This window comes from Mytilus trossulus, chromosome 14 (assembly GCF_036588685.1).
Source record: "Mytilus trossulus isolate FHL-02 chromosome 14, PNRI_Mtr1.1.1.hap1, whole genome shotgun sequence".
In the NCBI taxonomy this organism is placed as follows: Eukaryota; Metazoa; Mollusca; class Bivalvia; order Mytilida; family Mytilidae; genus Mytilus; species Mytilus trossulus.
This window is the reverse complement of record NC_086386.1, coordinates 38,531,750-38,553,113: the sequence shown is the minus strand read 5'-3', so window position 1 is coordinate 38,553,113 and position 21,364 is coordinate 38,531,750. Positions and strand designations below refer to the sequence as shown.

Sequence of the window (21,364 nt, the reverse complement as noted above, 5' to 3'; positions counted from 1 at the left end):
GAGCGAGCATGTCAGTAACCAGTTTTCCTTTTTTAATGTATGTATCATTGTCATTATTTTTAGTTTCTTTTGTTATCTGACTCGGAGTTCTTTTAAACTGATTTTGTTTTCTGTGCATGCATATTGACGTGCGTTTGTTTTATTCTATATTGGCTAGATATGTAGGGGAAGGGTTGCATTCTCAGAAAAACATGCGTAACTCCGCAGCATGTTTGCGCATTTCCGAAGTCAGAAGCCTCTGTCGTTTGTTAGTCTTAATTTTCAATTTTAGTTTCTGTTAGTTTCTTTTATATTCATGACATCGTCCATTATTACATAACTAATATACATTTGTGTTTAGGAGCCAGCTGAAGCACGCCTCCGGGAGCTGGGTTTTTCTTACTGCATTGAAGACACATTGGTTGCCTTTGTCTGTTATTTGCTCTTTGGTCGGGTTGTTGTCTCTTTTACAAATTCCCCATTACTATTCATCATTTTATTTTATGTATCTTATCAATATTTCTGAAATGCAGTGGTTTCATTTTATAGGATCTGTGGATGACCTCGTATCTTTTTTTCCAACAAATATTATATCTACAAAAACATGGTATACACATTATGTATTATCCAGTATTTTTAAATTCAATAAAACATTGACGTTTAACGTGACGGCACCCACATTGCATCTATTTTGACAGTTTTTTCACCTACGTTTTTTTATGATCAAGACAAAACTTTCAATTCTGTATTGTGTAGCCGTATCCTTATTTATTATATAGGTACACCAATTTAATATTTAATCAATATTGAGTTCTAGAAAAAATGTATTAAAACAATCTACAAACTGTCCGTAATCTGGAGTATCCAAATTGCATCCAAGCTGAAATTCACATCAGTAAAAAACGAATAACAGATGTTATTTTATTTTTTCTAATATTTAGAACAATTGGACATTAGTACATGCTCACTTTTCGTCTTTTTTTTAACGGATGCTAGCATCTATGTTTTTGTTAATTTTTTTGAGGGATGATTGTTTGTAAAAAAGGACTTAAGATACCAGAGTAAACATGGTAAAGGTCAATCTCATAGATCGAAAATAAACTGACAACAACGCCATGCCTTAAAGATAAACAGGCAAATAATGTGAATGTCGCATGGCGGCGTATTCGTACATTTTTTTTAAAGTGAATGCTTCATCTGTTGATATAAACTGAACATTTATATCTTCCGTTGATATACACTGAACCTGAGATCACCCCTAGTTTTTAGTGGGGTTCGTGTTGCTTATTCTTTAGTTTTCTATGTTGTGTCATGTGTACTATTGTTTGTCTATTTGTCTTTTTCATGTTTAGCCTTGATGGTGTCAGTTTATTATCGATTTATGAGTTTGACTGTCCTTTTGGTATCTTCCGTCCCTCTTTTAGTGTACATTTGAATATATTCACCTATTTTGTAAGACGTGTATAATGTCAAAAAAAAAATAAAAAATTATTTAGTCTCAAAGAAACGTTTAAGAACTTCTCAGCTGTTTATGTTAAATAGGTTCAATTTAAGTACTCGGTGCAATGTGGTTATCGTGACGTTATCCGCTATTTTGTTCAAGTAATAAGACTACGAGTCTCACAAAAACTTGATATGCTTATAATATAATTAAAGACATTAATGGTAAGTGTTTAGCGACAGTTCTTTAGAAGTTAAAAGTGCAACGATGTCAGCGAATTCCTTTCTGTGTGCTATTTCCAAAGGAGTGTGTTCATCGATATCACGAAGAGTTTGATCCGCTAAATACATGAGTAGCAATTTGACAATATCGGTGTGTCCACAAAAAGATGCTACGTGTAAAGACGATCTTTTTTCTTTATCGCAGTGATTAACATCAGCACCTGATTCCATCAAGATCCTTGCTATTCTTACGTTCCCTTCTTCACATGCGACTATCAACGGTGTCTTCTCATTTGAATCAGCTTTTGAAACATCAGATTTCAGATCAATTAAATATTCAACAACATTAAAATGACCTTCTCTGCTAGCAACGAATAAAGGTGAACTTCCCCATATGTTACAGTGATTTTTTGTAACCCCTTTGGTGTATAAAAGCTTGACAATTGCAAGGTCACCAGATCGACAGGCAGCATAAAATGGAGAACGACTTTTATTGTCGAAACTATTTAGATTTGCTCCGTTTTCTAGTAAGAATCCCGCTATTTGGGTTCTCCTCTTTTGACATGCAACAAACAATGGCGATCTACCATCTTCATCACAAAGGTTTATCATGCTAGAGTTACTTTTTATCAAAGACTGAACAATTTTCAAATGACCTTTTTCGCAGGCTATTAATAAAGGCGATTTGTTCTCCCAGTCACATTTCATAACGTTTGCACCTTTATTGATCAAGATATCTACTATATTGTCAAATCCTCCTTCACATGCAATAAATAATGGAGATCTTCCATTGTTGTCTTCTTTTGATATGTCGGCTCCTGCTTTAATCAGAATATCTAACAAATCCGAATTTTCTTTCCCGCAAGCCACAGAAAGTGGCGATAATCCTGTTTTGTTGCATTGGTGGACGTTTGCTTTGTTTCTTATCAAAAAATTGACCACATCCTTTCGCTCATTTAAACTTGCTAAAAAGAGAGAGGACCTACCAACATTGTCACATTTTGAGATATTTGCCCCTGCTTTCAATAATGCTTCTACAACGTCCTTATTGCCACATGTGGATGCTACCATCAACGATGTCTGTCCACTGGGATCACAAAGTTCAGTACTAGCTTTCTTTTTTAAAAGTGCTTTTATGATATCGTAGTTACCGTGTCTAGCGGCTATGAATAACGGAGATTGTCCTTTTGCATTACATAAGTCATGCTGCGCGCCCTTTTCTATTAATTTTATAGCAACGTTTGTTTTGTTGCGATAGCTAGCAACAAACAAAGCAGTTCTTCCAAATTTATCGGTTTCATCGACGTCACATTCCATCTCTAACAGCATTTTGGCAATGTCGCTACATCCTTCCCATGCTGACTCGATAAGTGGTTTTCGCATTTTGTGATCCATAAAGTGATACTGTTCTTTAAAATCTAAATAGTCTTCATAATCAGGGTGGTCATCAGGGGAACTTTGCTCGTTCAAGAGTAGGGCTTTGTTACTTTCTTTTATTCGAAGAAGAAGTTCTGTAAGCTTCTCTTTTCTCTTTGTGCAGTAGGTACAGAACTTTTCCCTGTACGTTATATTACAGAGCTGAGCATTGTGAAACGTGCTGTAAGTTACCCCCTCTTCTAAATCCATAAACAATCTATTGAAATATCTTTTTTCGGTATCGGCTTCATTTATCCAAACAACATTGCCGTTTTTCTCTACGGTGGTCGATTTAAAGCGATACCTTGCAGCAATAAATGAAATAGGTGCGAATTTGATAAAGCAATTTATAAATGATTTTGCACATACAATCTCTGCGACTTGATATACCTTGCTATGTATAAGACTATAATAATCCCCAGTTTTAGAAACATACGTTTCTCCAACCGATTGTAATTGTTCTTTCAAGCGCATTCTATTTGATTCTTTATGAAGACCTAAATTGAATTCAGCACAAATTTCATTGAAAGCCTTTTCCTCCTTACTATTTGCAAATCTAAAATTTTCATTTAACATTTTTTCGTCAAAACAGTTTTCAAATAAGGCGCATAGTGTGATAATACAGAAATGTAAAACACTGGTATCTTTAAGTGCTAATAAATCTTGTTTAATGAAATCGTTTAAATTGGCGAACAGCTTCACAATCTGATCGGCAGTTTTGCCTTCTGATATTTTGCAAAGCAGAGGAAAATATACTTCATGTGATAGCATTGTCTCTTTTATATTTGCTTCCTCGGTTGGTATATATTTCCTAATCATTTGTAACTTTTCGCTGTCTTTTAAAGGTTTCTCTGAGAGTTTGCAATAAAACGGTGACAATTGCTGGAGGCGATTTCCGAATATTTTGTCGTTAAAAATGTCTTCATTTGTTGCAAAAAGAAATTTGACAAGTCCTTGTCCTTCAGTTTGCCTGTCTTCATCTGTTTCGATCAATTTTAAAACATCGTCGATTTGAATAGACCATAAGTCAACGTTCTGAGCATTGATAACTAATTTTCCACAGAAATCATCAATAACAAAGATCTGTTTTCGGTTTTCATTGTGATAATCTAGTATATCGTGTGGACCCAATACAATTGGAATGATATCGTAAGATTCGTTCGTGTATAATTTCAGAGCAATATGACGAATTATGGAGGACTTTCCACCTCCTTGGCGACCGATTACAAGCACGCAATTGTTATTTCTGAGACGTTCATCTATATAATCAGTTGCCTCAGTTATAATGTACTTGTCGTTGTCATTGTTCCATTCTTCTATGTGTTGACTATATTTCTCTGAAATATAAAATGGTCTCTATAATATAGATATAAAATTGTCTCTTTATTCTCAGTGTTTCAGAATTGCCATGTAGCCATAACATTTACCTGTAGTATCTTATGTATCCGAACGTGACATCAGGCCTTGCGGTCATAAAACTTTCGAGCACGATTTTTGTACTCAGACTCAAAATCAACCAATCAAAATACTGGATTTTGTGTTTCGAGCATGAATTTTGTGCTCCGAGCACTGAGCAAAGTTGTATGACTTCAACCCCAGGTTCTCCAGATGGACAAGAAAGTCCAGCTAAACATGTGACACTCTTTTTGTTGCTCATGATGTTTTATATTTAATGATCAGACTCTCAGTTATGTCACAATTGAAGAACAATTACGGGATTTGAACATATCAACAATTGTCTTTGACAAAGACTTACATAACAATCTACCAGCTCATATTTGCGAAACAGTAGCATTTCTCGTTTTTACTTGCATCTACCGAAGTTAGGGAACATGACAAGAAAACCGAGCTGTGGATTATCGTTTAAAACTGGTAGATATATTTTCCAAATGAATCCGCAGTCCCTTGCTGTTATATACACATGAACTAAAAATAGGAAATGCCATTATTGAGAAGCTAAAATATGCTTTTTATTTCAATTTTGTTAATGTTCTAATTGTTAATTATTAGTGTAGTTTAAACATAATTTACTGTTCAAAACTACAAATGGATCAGACACAAGTTTTACATCGTAGTAATGTATTCTCTAATATTCTACGGAAATTTTACGGTCGCCATCATGAGCTGTTTGGCCCTTATGACAAATGTGTGTCAGAAATCATATCTGATATTCTTCCTCAGCCTTAATAACTTTCCATTATTACCGAACTGAACAAAAAAATAATACGGAGGATGCCATATACGGTGCAGAATAAGCTTACCCTTCCGGAGCACATGATTTAACTCCCGGTTTTTAGTTGAGTTCGTGTTGTTTCCTATTTATTCTTCATACCTGTTGATGTAAATGTCCTAAGGTTTTGTGAGTCTTTGTTTTCTCCGTGGTTTTGATTGTTATTTCCTTATTACAGTATCATATTTACGCACTTTTTCATTGCAAAACGTGTGAACTATCATAATTGAATGTATATATGCTGTATGTGTGTATTAAGGATGTTTCATGTCCTATAAGAAATTTCTGTATAATTGTCTTTCGTTTTTTTACTAGTGTGCATTGTAAATACGCCTTTTTAATTTGGTTTGTTAACATGTTTTTTTTTGTTTTTTTTTTTTATAGTTTTTTGAATTATAACACAATGTTGACTGCTGCATCCCTATCTTTGTCATTTTAACCTTCTATGTCTGTTTTTTTTGTTCAAATATTATTGTCAAAATGATGAAATTTGATGAGACTGTCATATTAGCGAGAGTTTTGGCTACGGTGTTTCAACCATTTTCGATCAACTATGTTCTAGATAAGAAAATGTGTTTAACAACTAATGAATATTAGTAATTAGATGTGTATTTAAATTTTGCAATCTGATTTTTCGTTTTCATTTTTCCTCGGACATTTACCTTGAATTTTGGGCGGAATCTTTTCATTGACCTCGTTTTCTTTACTTTTCATGTAATCTGAATAAAATTCAAAATTAATAACAACTTATACATCTGTATATTTATGCATGTATCAGATTTATGTAAACTAAAAAGGTACTTGTAAATCAATACAAGCAACTCGTTAAGGAAGATACATACAGTGTACAGTTCCTGGTTACATCGGCTGAATCAAATACAAAAGAATATGCAAAAACGTCATGCTATAAACAAAGTGTTGAATTCCGACTGAAAGTTAAACTGAAGTTATAGTAAGTCCATTTAGCTTCGTGGAACGCATTAAAACTTTTCCAGTCAAAATATGTTAAAATAATTCCGTTGTCTGATTTTACAAGTGTACAAAGTTTTTGGAACGTAAACATGGTAAAACACGTTTAATGACCCTTATAACTTATTTCTTTGGGGGTTCTTAATATTGCAGCTTTAATTGCTCAATGTCTATAGTTTCATCAATTTAGATTTTTTCACTATATGTTTATTGAATGTACCTCTGATGGCATAGCAAACCTTTTTCCTCTGCAAGAAGCACATATCTTGCCTACACTGCAGTTAATTATTATGCTTGTGCGTGCACGAAAAATTAACATAGTGTGATGTTAGTATTTATTTTCGAAGGCCTTAGATTCATAAATGTCTTGAGCATACCTGCAAGAAGATGCTTGCATTTTTTTAATGTTTCGTGGTGTAAGCCTTACAGGAAATGTTAACACTCATATAAAGGAAGCATCGTCATCATCAATTTAAGCTATTCTCCTTTGTTCTGTTAAATATGCATTTACTTACCTTGAACATATTCTTCTAAATTGTGTTTCATTTGTTCATTCACGTAATCTTTAACACCTTCTTCCTGTTCTTTAAGTCTTGTATTTATCTCATCTTTTCTGACGATTTCTGATTGCAATTCTGTAAATAATTGCATTTAAAAAAAATCATATGTCTTAAGACAAATATGAATGAACTAGTCTTTTCTGTGTGTTTGGTAGCTGTATTGTAAAGGGCAATAACTAGGACGTTCATTGTTTCTTGATGCATGTACAAGTCAGAGTACAATATTAATGCTATCTGCACGTAATGAAATAAGCATTATTTTTCAAACTTTGATATTGGGTATCTTTATTATATCGTAATAAATCAATAACTTTCATATATCGATCATTAGAGTGATCAAATTGTAATAATCCGTGATGTTTAGCAATCTGTGTGTGAATTCCGCGAATGTGACGGTGGCATGAAGAACACATAACATAGTAACTATGTACAATTTGATTAGTCATTTGTTGAGATAAACTCGTTATATAAACCAGAATTAGATTTAATGTTTACTCCAAATGCGCGATTCGTCAACAAAAGACTCATCAGTGGCGCTCAAATCCAAAAAAGTTCAAAGGGTAAAATAAAGTACGCAGAAGTTTTGTCGAATACAGCTAATGTAATCTATTCCTGTGTAGAAAAGCCTGAGTAATAATACTAGATAAGATAAATAAAAAAAAAAATTAAAAAGAAATGTGTTCAGAGCGTTTTCTTTTACGAACACGTACGTATATAAATAGATCAAGTTGTATCCTTACTGGAGTATATATTACATTTAACAGGTTTGCATTGAGGAATAAAATAATAAGTATGTGTTTTCTATTTTTAAACCGAATGCAAAAATACATGGCAGCTACTGCTTTATTACTTACTATAGCATTTCGGCAAACATTTCAAACCGATCAAAACCGCTATACTTCCTGCAAATTATCAAATAAATCAATTTTAAAAGTCACAAAATTTATAACATTATAACTATTATTTTTTTTTTCGATATTAATTGACTGTTTACTATTCACTCAGGCATAGTTAACCTTTCTAGCATATCCGTTATTCCTTTTTATATCCTTTGTGTCATATATCTTTCGTGTATTGGAGTTCACTTCTAATATACATGTTTGTGTTTCATGACTAGAGTGTTAACGCTACTTGTTACAGTAGATCGGGTAAAGGGCTCCAAGCGCAAAACAATTATTAAGTGTAATACAAATTGACTTTCAAAAATAAATAGCACGAATAACAAACTTCAAGTAAAATCAACTTGTCGCTTATTTAATTGCTAATTTAAAAGATAAGAAGAACCAAACAAAAAGAAAATAACAACAATATTAGTGACTAAATTGGTACAAGTGAAAAGGAAAAATTCCAAGGCGCATATTTAAAATGAAACTGGGAATTCGAAAGAACCTCGAAATGACAAATGTTAAACAAATCAAACCAACAAATGTACGGCCTGCTTTATGATTAACTTGTTGCAGACTATGATGTACGGATTGTACTCATTGTTGAGCCGTACGAGGACCTAAATCCGCTAGCATGGGTTCGAATCCCGGCGAGGGAAGAACCAAAAAATTGCGAAAGCAAATTTACAGATCTAACATTGTTGGGTTGATGTTTAGACGAGTTGTATATACATTATGTACACAGCCATGTATCACCATCATTGATGGCGATCCAATGGATCAATCTGTTGTAGAGTTGTCACTGACTCAGACATACTTATATCTTAAAATTCTCCATCAATCTGAAAGACTAAAGAAAATATTCCCCGATCCGCCTATCGTGGCATTTAAACGCGATAACAACATAAAAGACATCTTAGTGCACAAAAAGCATAATTTACTATTTCATAAACAAACTAATGGATGTGGACCATGTGGTAAAAATTGTGCATTATGCTCGCATATAAATGAAACCAAGGTATTTTGTGACAACACCGGCAAAGAATATACCATTCAGGGACAAATAAATTATAAAACCGTAGGCGTGATATATGCGATTAATTGTACAAAATGTGAAAAAGTTCTATATGTAGGACAAACGGGTGATACACTATATCAACGAATGCTATTGAACTTTTCAAAAATACGCACAAAAAAACAGAAGATCCAGTAGTCAACCATTTCATTCAGAACAATCATTCAATGACAAATTTGAAAGTTACCGCCATAGAGACAGTATTTGGGACAGAAATTTACAGAAAAACTAAAGAAGCCTTTTGGATGAAAAAATTAAAGACTTTAGAACCTGAAGGACTCAACACAATGTATAAACGATAATAAATATGTTTATATTGAAAAAGCAAAAAATACGGCAAATGAACGTCATAGAAGTTATTATAACGTAAAGTATCCAAGCGATGTAATTGTTGTTTCAATGTTGTAATTTATTCCAATGAAGAAGGCCGTAATGGCCGAAACGTATGGGAATTTGTGTTATAGTTTTTATTATATATATATATATATATATATATATATAATATAAATGTGTGTAGCACATGGTCTCTTGTTGATTGTTGTCGAATTGGCAATCTTACAACATCTTATTTGTTAATAGGTACATTTACATGTAGTTATATCTAGTTTATGGTTGATATCAAACAATTTATAGTGACATTTACGTCACTAGCTAGGTATCTAATATGTAATAGTAGATTTTCTTACCTGCTACGATAATAACTGTGAACCATACATTAGCAGACATTGGTTCTTCAGCTCGAATTATATTGGGTATATCAGGTCCTTAGAAGATACATGTAAAGGTTATTTAACAACGGACAGAACAAATGTTTTTCCAAAAACAAATCATGCAGTACAAATAGCTTCAATTAATAACTCCATATTTGTCGAAAAAGACTTAAGATCTGAATAGTTATCTAACATTGAAATATAGTTATAATAGAAATATGTCAAGGATAAATTGCTTTTAGATATTAGCCGAATGATGCAGTAACGGTCCTTTTTGGTTATGTCATGCTTTTGTTTATGTTAGTTCTGAGTGGGTAGCATATATACAATTGTACACAGGGTTTTGTACCACTAATACGTTTAATCCCGCTGCAAATGTTTGCACCTGTCCTAAGTCAGGAATCTGATGTACAGTAGTTGACGTTTGTTTGTGATATTCATTCGTGTTTCTCGTTTCTCGTTTTTTTTATATATAGACTAGAACACACCCGTGAAATCTCGGGTCCGTGAATGAATTAAAGTATATAACTATGCGCAAGCTTTATTTTAGTATTAGTATTGTCATCGGATAAAGTCATGCCGATTATAAGATACACAGTTTTCTCTGCTTTCAAATCTTTCTGTTTGAACCCGTCGAAATGGAACTTATCAAATATTGGTAATATTAACTATTTGGAAAACAAAAGGTCCTGGAATTGAGTATTTTTTAATCAACAGCATTGACATATATTAGTTATAAATAAAGTTGAATTCTTTGATTCGCTGTTTTATGTCATGCATGCCCACTAACAAATTGAAACTGTACCTATACGCCTAATTTTTAGTTCAGATTTGTTATCTTAGAAAGTCTTACTGATTAAAGTACTACAAAAGGTAACAATTTGACAATTAAGTAGTGTCAACCCTGTGATTATGACCCGTGTAAATAGCATACTAATCCCGAATACACCGTTTGGTGGTGCTCCTGTCAGATGTGGAACGTACAGATAAGGTAATAGGAAACAGGTGAATATACTATTGGTATCGGTATCGGACTCGAACCGGAACTTCTTAATTATTGGCAATATTAATTACATGGAAAACAAAAGGGCCTGGAGTGGTGTAATTTTTAATCTACACCTTTGTACTATATTTGTTAAATATAAAGTTGAATTCTTTGATTCGTCGTTTTTACGTGATGACGGCTGACAAATTGAACCTCGTAATTTTAGTATTATAGATTATACCGTTGTTTTTCCATTTTGAATGGTTTTACAATAGTAATTTTTGGGCCCTTTATAGCTTGCTTTTCGATTTGAGCCAACTTGAAGGTATATGTTAAACGCCGTACATTGACCTATAATTGATTACTTTTATGAATGTTATTTGGATGGAGAGTTGTCTCAATGGCACTCATACCACATCTTCCTATATCTATATATGGAACTGGTGGACAATAATTAATAATTTAAATAAATTTACTACTATATTATAGTTTTCGGTCTAAGATTATATATGTGACAATGCAATTACTATTACAGTTTTACACATAATTGTTATGTGTGTGTTATATATTCGTTCATTGGACATTTCCATTATATAATTCAACTTCAACTTTATATATTTAATATAAACAAACATTGAAAATTATGATGTTTTTTTAGTTTATCTTTCAAAAGATTTACATTTTAAGTAATGTGAAAACCGTCACGGCAAACTATCAATGATGTTTTTTTTTTATATAAACAATGTTTCCTCTCAGGAAGGAGAAAACCATTACCTGGTGTGTCGAAAGTTGGGACGGGTGTTGGTCTAGTAGAACACTCTTCTCCTTTAAGCCTATATGGTTGAAACTAGATTAACTTGACAGAATAATGGCATTAGAAATAAAGTCATTCTAAATTTAGCCGTGTACAGATTATACAAACTTTTATTTGATCGTTATTTGCCAAAGTGTCTGGCAGCAAAAACTTATGTAAAAAGTATGAAGGTAATATATTGAGCAATATAGTCACTTGCAGGAAGTCTACAAGTTATCAATGCATTGAGTGTTATTTGTTTTACGTTCAGTGGCAAATGTCACATTTATGTTCAGGACGATACACAAGATCACATTGACCATGTTGACATTTGTAGTCTATAACCAGTACTGTTGATGTAAATTGAACAAATAAAACTGGCAAAACTGTTCCGTCTTCTTTATTAGTTGGAATAATTTTATTATGATAAATTGGAAGGTACTTTCTTAAAATAGTCATGAGCTATAAAGTATACAAAATCTTGTCCTCAGTGTTTTAACCCAAAAATGTACTGTTCTGGAATAAAACAAAAAGGTAGAGCCAATTTGCCGGCAATTTGTTTCATTCGTTAAGATAGGTAAATCATGTTTTATATAGCCCGATATATGCTAATTATAGTACATGAAAATACGCCACATCATCTATTTACATACCTTGAACAGGTATTCCTACAAAAACAAGGCCAAGACTCTTGATTTTCTAATATTGATTTTATTTTATTATTAACATCCTTTATGCAAGGTGCCATTCAAGGAGCCAATTAATATCGAACACATTCAAATTATCATTTTATCATTCTGAATGTATGTATATCTGTATTTGTCCTGGTCTTTTAAGGTTTTATCGTCTATAAGATAACATAATACATGTATATATTTCAACCGGAGAACATCTTTCATCAATTGGTCATAGATCACCCTGTGTTACTAACACATTTTATATTATTGCCTTTTCTGTCATTTTAACAAATCAGCCCTTCGTTGTGATATAGATACAACAGCTTCTTGCTGTTTTACCTACAATCACGATTTGTGGTGTAACTGATTTGTTCTGTTGTGTTGTTTTATTTTTTGATGACTTAGTTACCGGTGTAGGGTATAAAATTTTCAGTACTAGTATCTATACAGTTTGAATTTGCGATAAAATTGTTCTTGACTGCATTTGTTACATATAATATTATGTCCAAAAAAGGTTTCGAAAAATTGTTTTTGTTGTTATGAATCTTGTATACAATGGCCTTATTTTAAGTTATATGTATAGGTATCACCCCCTACATGTAGGCTTCATTTCTATAGATTAAATTTTCGTGTTATTGGTAATATGCAGGCACCTACATCAGGTAGACGCTAGTTGTCCCTTGAATGTATCTAATACATGTAAACACATGAATAGAAAGTAGTGAAGAGTATGAACAGTCATAGGATTGCACACAATAAGCGATACATTATTTTGTCTTTGATACAAGTAAAATTATATACTAGTAAACTATATAGTCAAAATATATCGAGATATTGATCAAAAAGCATTTTTATTTTTTGTTTTTATAGTAAATTCTATTCTAGCTGTCGGCACTTTTTGAAATTGGCCCTTCTGTGAAAAAAATGTCTGGCAAATTGGCCCTACCTCTTTCAAAATACGTGTACCAATACGATTTATAACACAAAAGACATTAGCAATCTTACATGTAGTATAGTAATGTACCAATTATGACTTTACTCACATTGTTATCTTAATTGTAGGGCAAACATAATGCCCAGTCCATTCCTCTTGTTTGACACATCCATAATCTAAAATACAAATAATGTAATAATAGCTTGGTATACAGGAAGCCATCTAATCTTTCTTTCTCATTATTTTGTTTGGGTTAAGGTCTACATGTTCTATAAGCTAGTGTTTGCTGGTATGAAACGTTGCACGGGTTGCTTATTTAAACTAACATACGCCTTAACGATTCATTTCAAACTGTTATGATTTATAGATTGTTAGTTATTTATCGACCAATGACCTGTATTACATTCATGTTCAAGACGATTCAAATCGTATCACCATATATAATGCATTCATTAAGCATTCATCCTTTTATAGCTGACTATATGCGGTATGGGCTTTGTTCATTGTTGAAGGCCGTACGGTGACCTATAATTGTTAATATTTGTGTCATTTTGGTCTTTTGTGGATAGTTGTCTCATTGGCAATCATACCACATCTTCTTTTTTATATTGATAGCTTACGATATATGTGTAATAAGTATCGCGGATCTATTTGAATAATCTTAAACTGATCTGCATTTAAAACCAAGAGCCACTGAGCGAGATCAATATAGTACTGATACTTTCTTTATATGCCTTGTCCATAAAAACCAAAATACGGAAACTCTGCTTTCACCACACAATATATATAATATACATATATATGCATGAATGTAAATTTTGCATACCTGGAGTCAAAATATGGTCGATAGGACACAGCCCTTTATGACAAGAACAATCTTCAACGGATGGCATACAAAAACATTCATTCACTGGAGTTTTGATAAATGTGTAGCCCTGGGTATAATCGCAGCGGCATTTTCTATCAAACGTTGAATTGCCTCTGTCAATGGTTATCTGTCCCTCCTCTGTACATTCTGACTTCCGCAAAAGACATTCACTGCTTACATTGGCCCAAAATTTAAATGGCTGATAATATTCAACATCACATTCAATCGCATCCAGTGATCCTCTCAACAGGAATTTGTACCCTACAGTAAAATAACGAAAGCTATTAATAGTGTTGGACAGTATGAATAAATACACATTGTAAAAGAACACATAAAACATTAGATAGTCATAATTGTCTAAAACAATCTGATGATAGTAACTTTAAAAAAAAAATTGATTGGGGCCTGAAAAGTACTACTGCCTGATATGCAAATTTTTAATATGAAACTATCATAGAGAAGTTTTCTGCAAGTGTTTATGTATATAAATAATGGTTAGCTTTGATTCTTAGTGTATCACATTCCCTCACTACATAGCTTTTCTTCTTAAAACTTGATTTAATTTGGAAAAAAAATACGGTGATGCGGTCAAATAATTTTGTTGTACAAGTCAGCATGATTTTTTAAAACTACACAAATTTTGTTAGGTACATGTACCAAGTTTTTTTTAATAAAAGGAGGTCATTCTGGCATCCTAAATTGATGCGAGAAATTTCATTCTGCATCCTAAATTGATGCGAGAATTTTTATTTTTTTTATTGTATTACAATATTTCTGTCTATTGTATTATACATGAAATCCTGACATAAAAACTATGACTGATGTACTATGTGGGTATAAAGATTTACAAATTAATGTGCACATATGGTCAGTTTTGGTTGATGCGGGGAAATAATTTTTTTGTACAAGTCAGCATGAGGTATCAAAACTACTAACATTTTGTTAGGTACATGTATCAAGTTTTTGAATAAAAGGAGGACATGCTGGCATTCTAAATTGATGCAAACAAAACTTTGTTGTTATTGTATTACAATAATTCTGTCTATTGTATTATACATGGAATCCTGACATAAAATATGGCTGATTTACTAGGCGGGTATATATATTTACAAATTAATGTGCACATATGGTCAGTTTTGGTCGATGCGGTCAAATAATGTTGTTTTACAAGTCAGCATGAGGTGTCAAAACTACTGACATTTTGTTACGTATCAATATTTTCAATAAAAGGGGGACATGCTGGCACCCTAAATTTATGCAAACAAAAATTTGTAGTCGTGTATTTAAATGAATTAAATTATTGCTGATTGTGGCTGCATAGTTCAATGATGTATAACTAACAAGGAAGTATACACATAGCATCAAATATACTTCTTTTCAAAGATATACATAATAAAGTGCAAATATGGTTGACAAGTATTGAACTATTTATTCATTGTAACCAGGATCGTTTTTATAATAAATAGATGGTCAGATCACAGATAAATTTGTGCTACAAGCAACGTTTTATGCCTACTTTATTTTCAAATATTTGTATGTTATTCTGTTTATATCACGAATGTATTAATTTTATTTTATTTTCGATCTTTATGCTACGAAACAAAGTGCTGTAAGGATGTTGCTCATTGCCGAAGGTCGTGAAACTACATGTAACCACAATTGCGACATGTACTTGTGCGTCATTTTGGTTTCTAGTGAATAGTTGTCTTATTGCCAATTAAACCACATGTCATTTATTATGTTTTTGTCAAAGGGTTTTTTATAATGAATAATGTTGAAAAACCAATCTAAGTCGATTTGGTTATACCTGATCTTTGAAAATCTGTATTAGTTCTGCATAGTTCTATAAATTTCAGGTTGTTTGCATCATACAAACAGTAGTAGTGTGGGTTTTCTTTGTTATTGGAACATCGACTCCGGGACGAAAATCCCCATTGCGATGTTTCTGGACAAACCATTTCATAGGAAGATATTGAATCAATAGTCATAGTCAGCAGGTATACCTGAAGCATTACAAAGAATTAAGATTTATGAAAACTAGGATTTCATTTAGATAATATCATCTTGTTAGGAGGCTATAGGATTAACATTCTAAATATTCATATTATGAAAGAGGAAACTGGGCCTGGTAGTGTAGTGCTATCATATTGAGATAACCCTATATCCTCTTTAATTCATAATTGTTATCTCGCATTTATTATAATTACACAAGGGAGCATTTTAACATTTGCAAATATGCACCTGGAAAAAAATTATTGTTTAGTTAGCTGTAAAAATTAGTATTTTTTATAAAATGTTGCTATAGAAGACAAGTCAAACTTGAATATATTTTTCAGTAGAGCTTAAATGATGCTTCTCTATAGTCTGAAGTTTGCCTGATTTGTTAGATAATAACACAAATTCAATTTAAAACCAACAACGGCTTAAAAGTATTTTGTAAATGAAAAAGTTAATATAAACATTCTATAATCATGTCATTTTACATTGTTTTCAATGGAAGTGTTGCAATATTTTTTTCCAGGTTTATATTTGTTTTGAACGAAATAGGAGAATGACACTGATTAAAATTGACTTTCAATAAGTTGTTCCTACAACATTTTACTAGGCCTATCTTTAAAATTTATGATCGTGTAATATGAAAAAGTAATTTCGTATAGAAATAGTGCAAGGTCGCTAAGGTTTTTAAGTGCGACCTATAAATCATTTGCAATATTTGTTTTTCTTTTCTCAAATACTTTAAAAACGCATGAAAACAAAATTCAATCCTGTATACGGAATATTTTCCTGAATTTACGTTCCAGGTTGTAAGACTCTAAGCTGGTATATAAAGGACTGCCATTAACCGAATTAAAAAAATGAACACTTACTTTGAAGAAAATGGCGTTTGAACTCTTCATTTCAACCATGGAGTCAATACATGTACATGTAAATAGAAAACTGCCACGTTGTCATCTGTTACTAAATAATTATGATTATAATGTTTAAAATGCTATTAGGTAAGATACAAAATTTTAATTTCTTGTTGAAATAAAGCAGCTAGATATAACATATCAACATAGGAGCTAAGATGCAAACATTTAGATTTTTTGAAAAACTAAGGCTTTTCTACCTCAGGCATAGATTACCTAAGCTGTATTTGGCAAAACTTTTAGGAATTTGAGTCCTCAATGCTCTTTAACTCCGTACTTTATTTGTTTTCTTGTTGTTTTTTTGTTGTTATTTTTTTTGAATTCGAGCGTCACTGATGAGTCTTTTGTAGACGAAACGCGCGTCTGGCGTATATACTAAATTTAATTATGATATCTATGATGAGTTTATCTAGAGGAGAACATGTAGAAAGGTCCGGATGAAATTAAATTAACCGAATAAAAAATACTGGTTAAAAGTGCAAAATACAGGATAAATAAATATAGATAATGAAGAAAGAAATAGACCAGAATTATAAAGAATTCAGAAAAATTAAAAAAAGCATAATTTAAGGGCTTCCAATCCAGATCATCATGTAGTAATGTAAACATTCATTCCAATATAACAATTAAGAGATGTGGTAATTTATTCTTGCCATTGGAACAATTTTACAGTAACGTTCAAATGAAGTGGCTGCAAATATGGGTAACAGCTGGGCCTTTGACAAGCAGAAATCAATCACATATTACCGGCTATTAAAAGCCCCGACATGTAAAATGTGACAGCGAGAAAGCTGAACAAGCAACAGTCACTCAAATTCAGACTCCTTTGGGACAGGCAAATACAGAATGTGGCGGAGTAAACATGTGTGTGAGCGTTCAACCCTCTTCTTATCTTGGACATTGTTGTCATTATACACTATAGAAACAAACTGTTAAAATCAAGTAAATATAATTATATTCCAATACAGCTAGAATATGTCATTGTTTTTTTGTTGTAAATTTTTGTTGGTCATATTTAACTTTCATCTTTCAATTCAATATAATTTAATTGACCACCCATCCACTATCTACTTGGAATGCCTAATGTATAGCATAACAGTCTGCAGATGATACTGATTTTAAAAACCTCATGTACAAATGTACATTTTTGTACGTGACTATATTAAAAACTTCATTTTATTGAAAACCGTTTAATCGTCAAGTGTCTATGTCCCTTTAAGTTTGTCATGCATATTAATTTTAAACAAAAACAGAATGCAAAAGACAATACATTTAAAACAAATGAAATAAATGAATGGATTATGTTAGTTGATAGTTAAATCAACGGTAACATGCTAATAGCTTGACACGCCAGACGCGTCTACATATGTCTCATTGGAAAATGGGTTAGATGGCCAAAACAAATACAAAGTTGAAGAGTTCTAAAAGTTGTGCCAAATACGTCTTAGGTAATCTATGCCTAGGATAACAAAATCCAATGTAATATTATTTATAAAAATGACGATATAATGTTCTCGTATTGTGTTAATTACTTAAAACGTTTCTTTACGTAATTTATAATATATTCAATGTTTTGATTTTTAGGGGATAATGTATTTGGTACGGATGGTTTTATAACCCCCAGTGGCAATTGCTATTGAAATTTTAAGTTTGAGATCATTCTAATAAGAAATCAAGCATAGCCGGGATTTTAATGATTTTGCTTGTTCCATCTATTTTTTTAGTAGTGAGTAAATACATAAGAAGATGTTGAATGAGTGTCAATGATACATCTCTCCATCCATATGACGGTAACAAGGGTCAAACCATGACCTTCGGTATACCTACATTAAGACGTGAATGAAATTTCACCTGTTAGCTTAAAGGTTATTCTTTTATGTAACTTTTTGTCATATAGATTCTAAAATATTAACTTAAGGTAATTATTCTTGTACATGTATACAATTTTTCAAAAAGTTTGAATTGAGAGTTTCTGATGAAGTTACTTTATAATCCAGAACGAGTGATGAACATACCTAGGTTAAAAGCTGTTTTTTTTTTTTTTTTTTTTTTTTTTAATATTTTAGGCAACCATGGCTTTTGCGGCATTATGTTTTTAACCCCTATTTTAGTTGACACACCATATAAAGGTGAAAAACTTAAACAATTTCGTAAATGAATTTCAGTAATGAGCATAATTATGCTTGATATATTTAGATAAAATTGAGAATGGAAATGGGGAATGTGTCAAAGAGACAACAACCCGACCATAGAAAAAAAACAACAGCAGAAGGACACCAACAGGTCTTCAATGTAGCGAGAAATACCCACACCCGGTGGCGTCCTTCAGCTGGCCCCTAAACAAATGTATACTAGTTTAGTGATAATGAACGCCATACTAATTTCCAAATTGTACACAAGAAACTAAATATACAAACGTCAGATTAGTAATTTTCAACATGAGTCCTTCAAGTCCAGCCAGGAATTTCGTCATTTGTAAATTCATTTAAAATTGTCCAGATGCGGAGTAATAACTATATAAATAAAAAAAAAGGTTCATTTTCGTAAAGAAAGATTTCATAGACATTAGATGATGTGGTGCATACATTTAAAAACGCTGTTAAATAAAACAAACGTGTGTCGAAAAAAACATACCTTTAAGATATATGTCCGTTGAAATATATTGAAAACATAACAACAACCAAACGTTTTCAATGAATTTGCTCATTCATGACGCGTTAACCTATAATATTACATAGACTGTTCAAAATAAACACATCAAACTTTAAATTTTCAATAGTACATTGAAATGCGGTCAACGACAATTGCTTTCTCGAATTGCCAAAAAAAATGTATTTTAAAATTTATGCAGAAACCTATAAGGTTATCTCCCATTGAAATGAAACAAATCATAACATATTTTTGTAATGAAATGACAATTCCTTGTGTTTCGATGGCTAATTTTTCAAGATGCATTTCAGCAAATCTATAAAATACATATTTATGATTGAATTTAAAAAGTTATGCAAAGTTTGGAAGCATTAAACTTAAATATTGTAATTATCAACTTTCAGTTCGTAAGCACAAAACTTAAATATTGTAATTATCAACTTTAAGCTCGGAACTTCCAATTTATGCTCGAAACTGCCAACTTTAAGCTCGGAACTTCCAACTTTAAGTTCGGAACTTCCAGCTTTAAGCTCGGAACTTCCAACATTAATCTTGGAATTATCACATTTTATCATGGAATTATTCATTGTTATCTTAAAATTTTCAACTTGGATAAACGAAAAGTGTAATTTAAGCCGTCAAAATAGGTGTAATTTTGGTAACTTAAAGTTAATTGAATTAATATTACAATTACACCAAGATTCAAGACGTGCTCAAAAGTTAGAATTGTCAAAAATTGGTTCAATTTGGGTATTCCAACATTACATAGATAACCCGTGTGGAGGAGTTGAGCTAATTATCATATATATCTTGCCTGATAAGCCTAACAGGACTTATTACGTCCAATCGTAGTACTTATTTTATCAGAGGACACGTAGACAAACCCGTCCGTTCAGAACAAATCTTAACTTCAGTAGTTATATGTTTATCAGTACTGGCTTTCAACTCTGTTATAGAGGGGTTAATTCTAGTGTTGTCAAATCGTACACCTTTGCCTAACCGGTTACTCGGATAATCGTTCGACCGATTAACCGGTTAACCGGTAGTTTGAGTTGGTGCTGGAAAGCCTTATCCATAGTACCCTACACATGTAGTATGAGTGTCAATTTGTCAACCTTTCATCAAAGTCATAAATTTACGCTTTTAGAATTGAAGTTCGTCCTCTTTGTTATAAGGCTTGTGTGTGAGGATTCCTGTCGAAGTTTGACTTTTAATAATCAACTACACCGTATCAACTATAGTGTTTGTACCAACTTTAGATTGAAAATAGAAAAACCTTCTTGATCTCGTAGAATTGAATATGTCTGAAACTGATTATTCTATTCTTTTCACTTGTTGACTCTGAAAATAATATGGAGTGTTTCAATGAGAATTATTAATTATAAAAAAGAAGATGATTGCCAATGAGACAATTCTCCACAAAGAGATTGAAATGACACAGAAATTCACAACTATAGGTCACCGTTTCTTTACTTTGTTTGCATGTTACTCGTACTATCATGTATAGTACATTGAGTACATTCACATTGGTTTGCATTATACATTTTTTTAGTTAGCATTTCGTTTAAAGTAAGACTAAGCCTTGCCAGACGGAGGTTGTATATTTAGGTGTAGGTTTACACACTATAAGATCAGAAACGAAGTAATGTAGTAAATCTGAAAATTTTAAAATCGCATTACTGATTTAAATTTTCTGTTAAAAAAACAAATATACTAATTATGTTTCTTCAAGATCCAGCCCCGAGCTGAGAGACCAGTTCTAATTAATTAATTAACTTTATGTGAATAGGATTAACAGTAGAAATCAATTTACTGGATTATTGATCTGTCAAATGAACTTCAATACAATTTTATATAAAATCTGTCAAAATTGAAAAAAGTCCGGTTAACCGGTTAACGATTTTGGTATTCGGTATTCGGTCGTTCGACCGATTAACCGGTTAACCGGTTAACCGTTGACAACACTAGTTAATTCCTATCTTCTCTTTCATTACATTTTGGCCGCAAATTTTGCGTCTAAAAAATGACTGAATTTAAAATATGTTTCTCCCATGATCACACTTT

At 32.1% G+C, this 21,364-nt stretch overlaps 1 protein-coding gene across 1 annotated transcript; it reads right to left on the bottom strand.

Annotated features, from left to right (window-relative positions):
* Window positions 1-1,607: 1,607 nt before the first annotated feature.
* LOC134697729 (uncharacterized) lies at window positions 1,608-15,099 on the bottom strand. Its single transcript, XM_063560013.1, has 9 exons — window positions 15,084-15,099; window positions 13,701-14,003; window positions 12,984-13,050; window positions 11,245-11,303; window positions 9,462-9,539; window positions 7,671-7,718; window positions 6,772-6,891; window positions 5,950-6,006; window positions 1,608-4,394 (listed from the first exon to the last, which is right to left on the bottom strand). The coding sequence occupies exons 1-9, from the start codon at window positions 15,097-15,099 to the stop codon at window positions 1,639-1,641; spliced, it is 3,504 nt and encodes a 1,167-aa protein (XP_063416083.1). The 3' UTR covers window positions 1,608-1,638.
* Window positions 15,100-21,364: the final 6,265 nt, after the last annotated feature.

Excerpts from the sequence above, each read along its gene's own strand:
- LOC134697729 (XM_063560013.1), bottom strand. Across the intron at positions 6,892-7,670 it reads ATGTTTGCCGAAATGCTATA|AATTGCAATCAGAAATCGTC; the intron begins GTAAGTAATAAA and ends AATTATTTACAG. Across the intron at positions 4,395-5,949 it reads GATTCCGCCCAAAATTCAAG|AGAAATATAGTCAACACATA; the intron begins GTAAATGTCCGA and ends TTTATATTTCAG.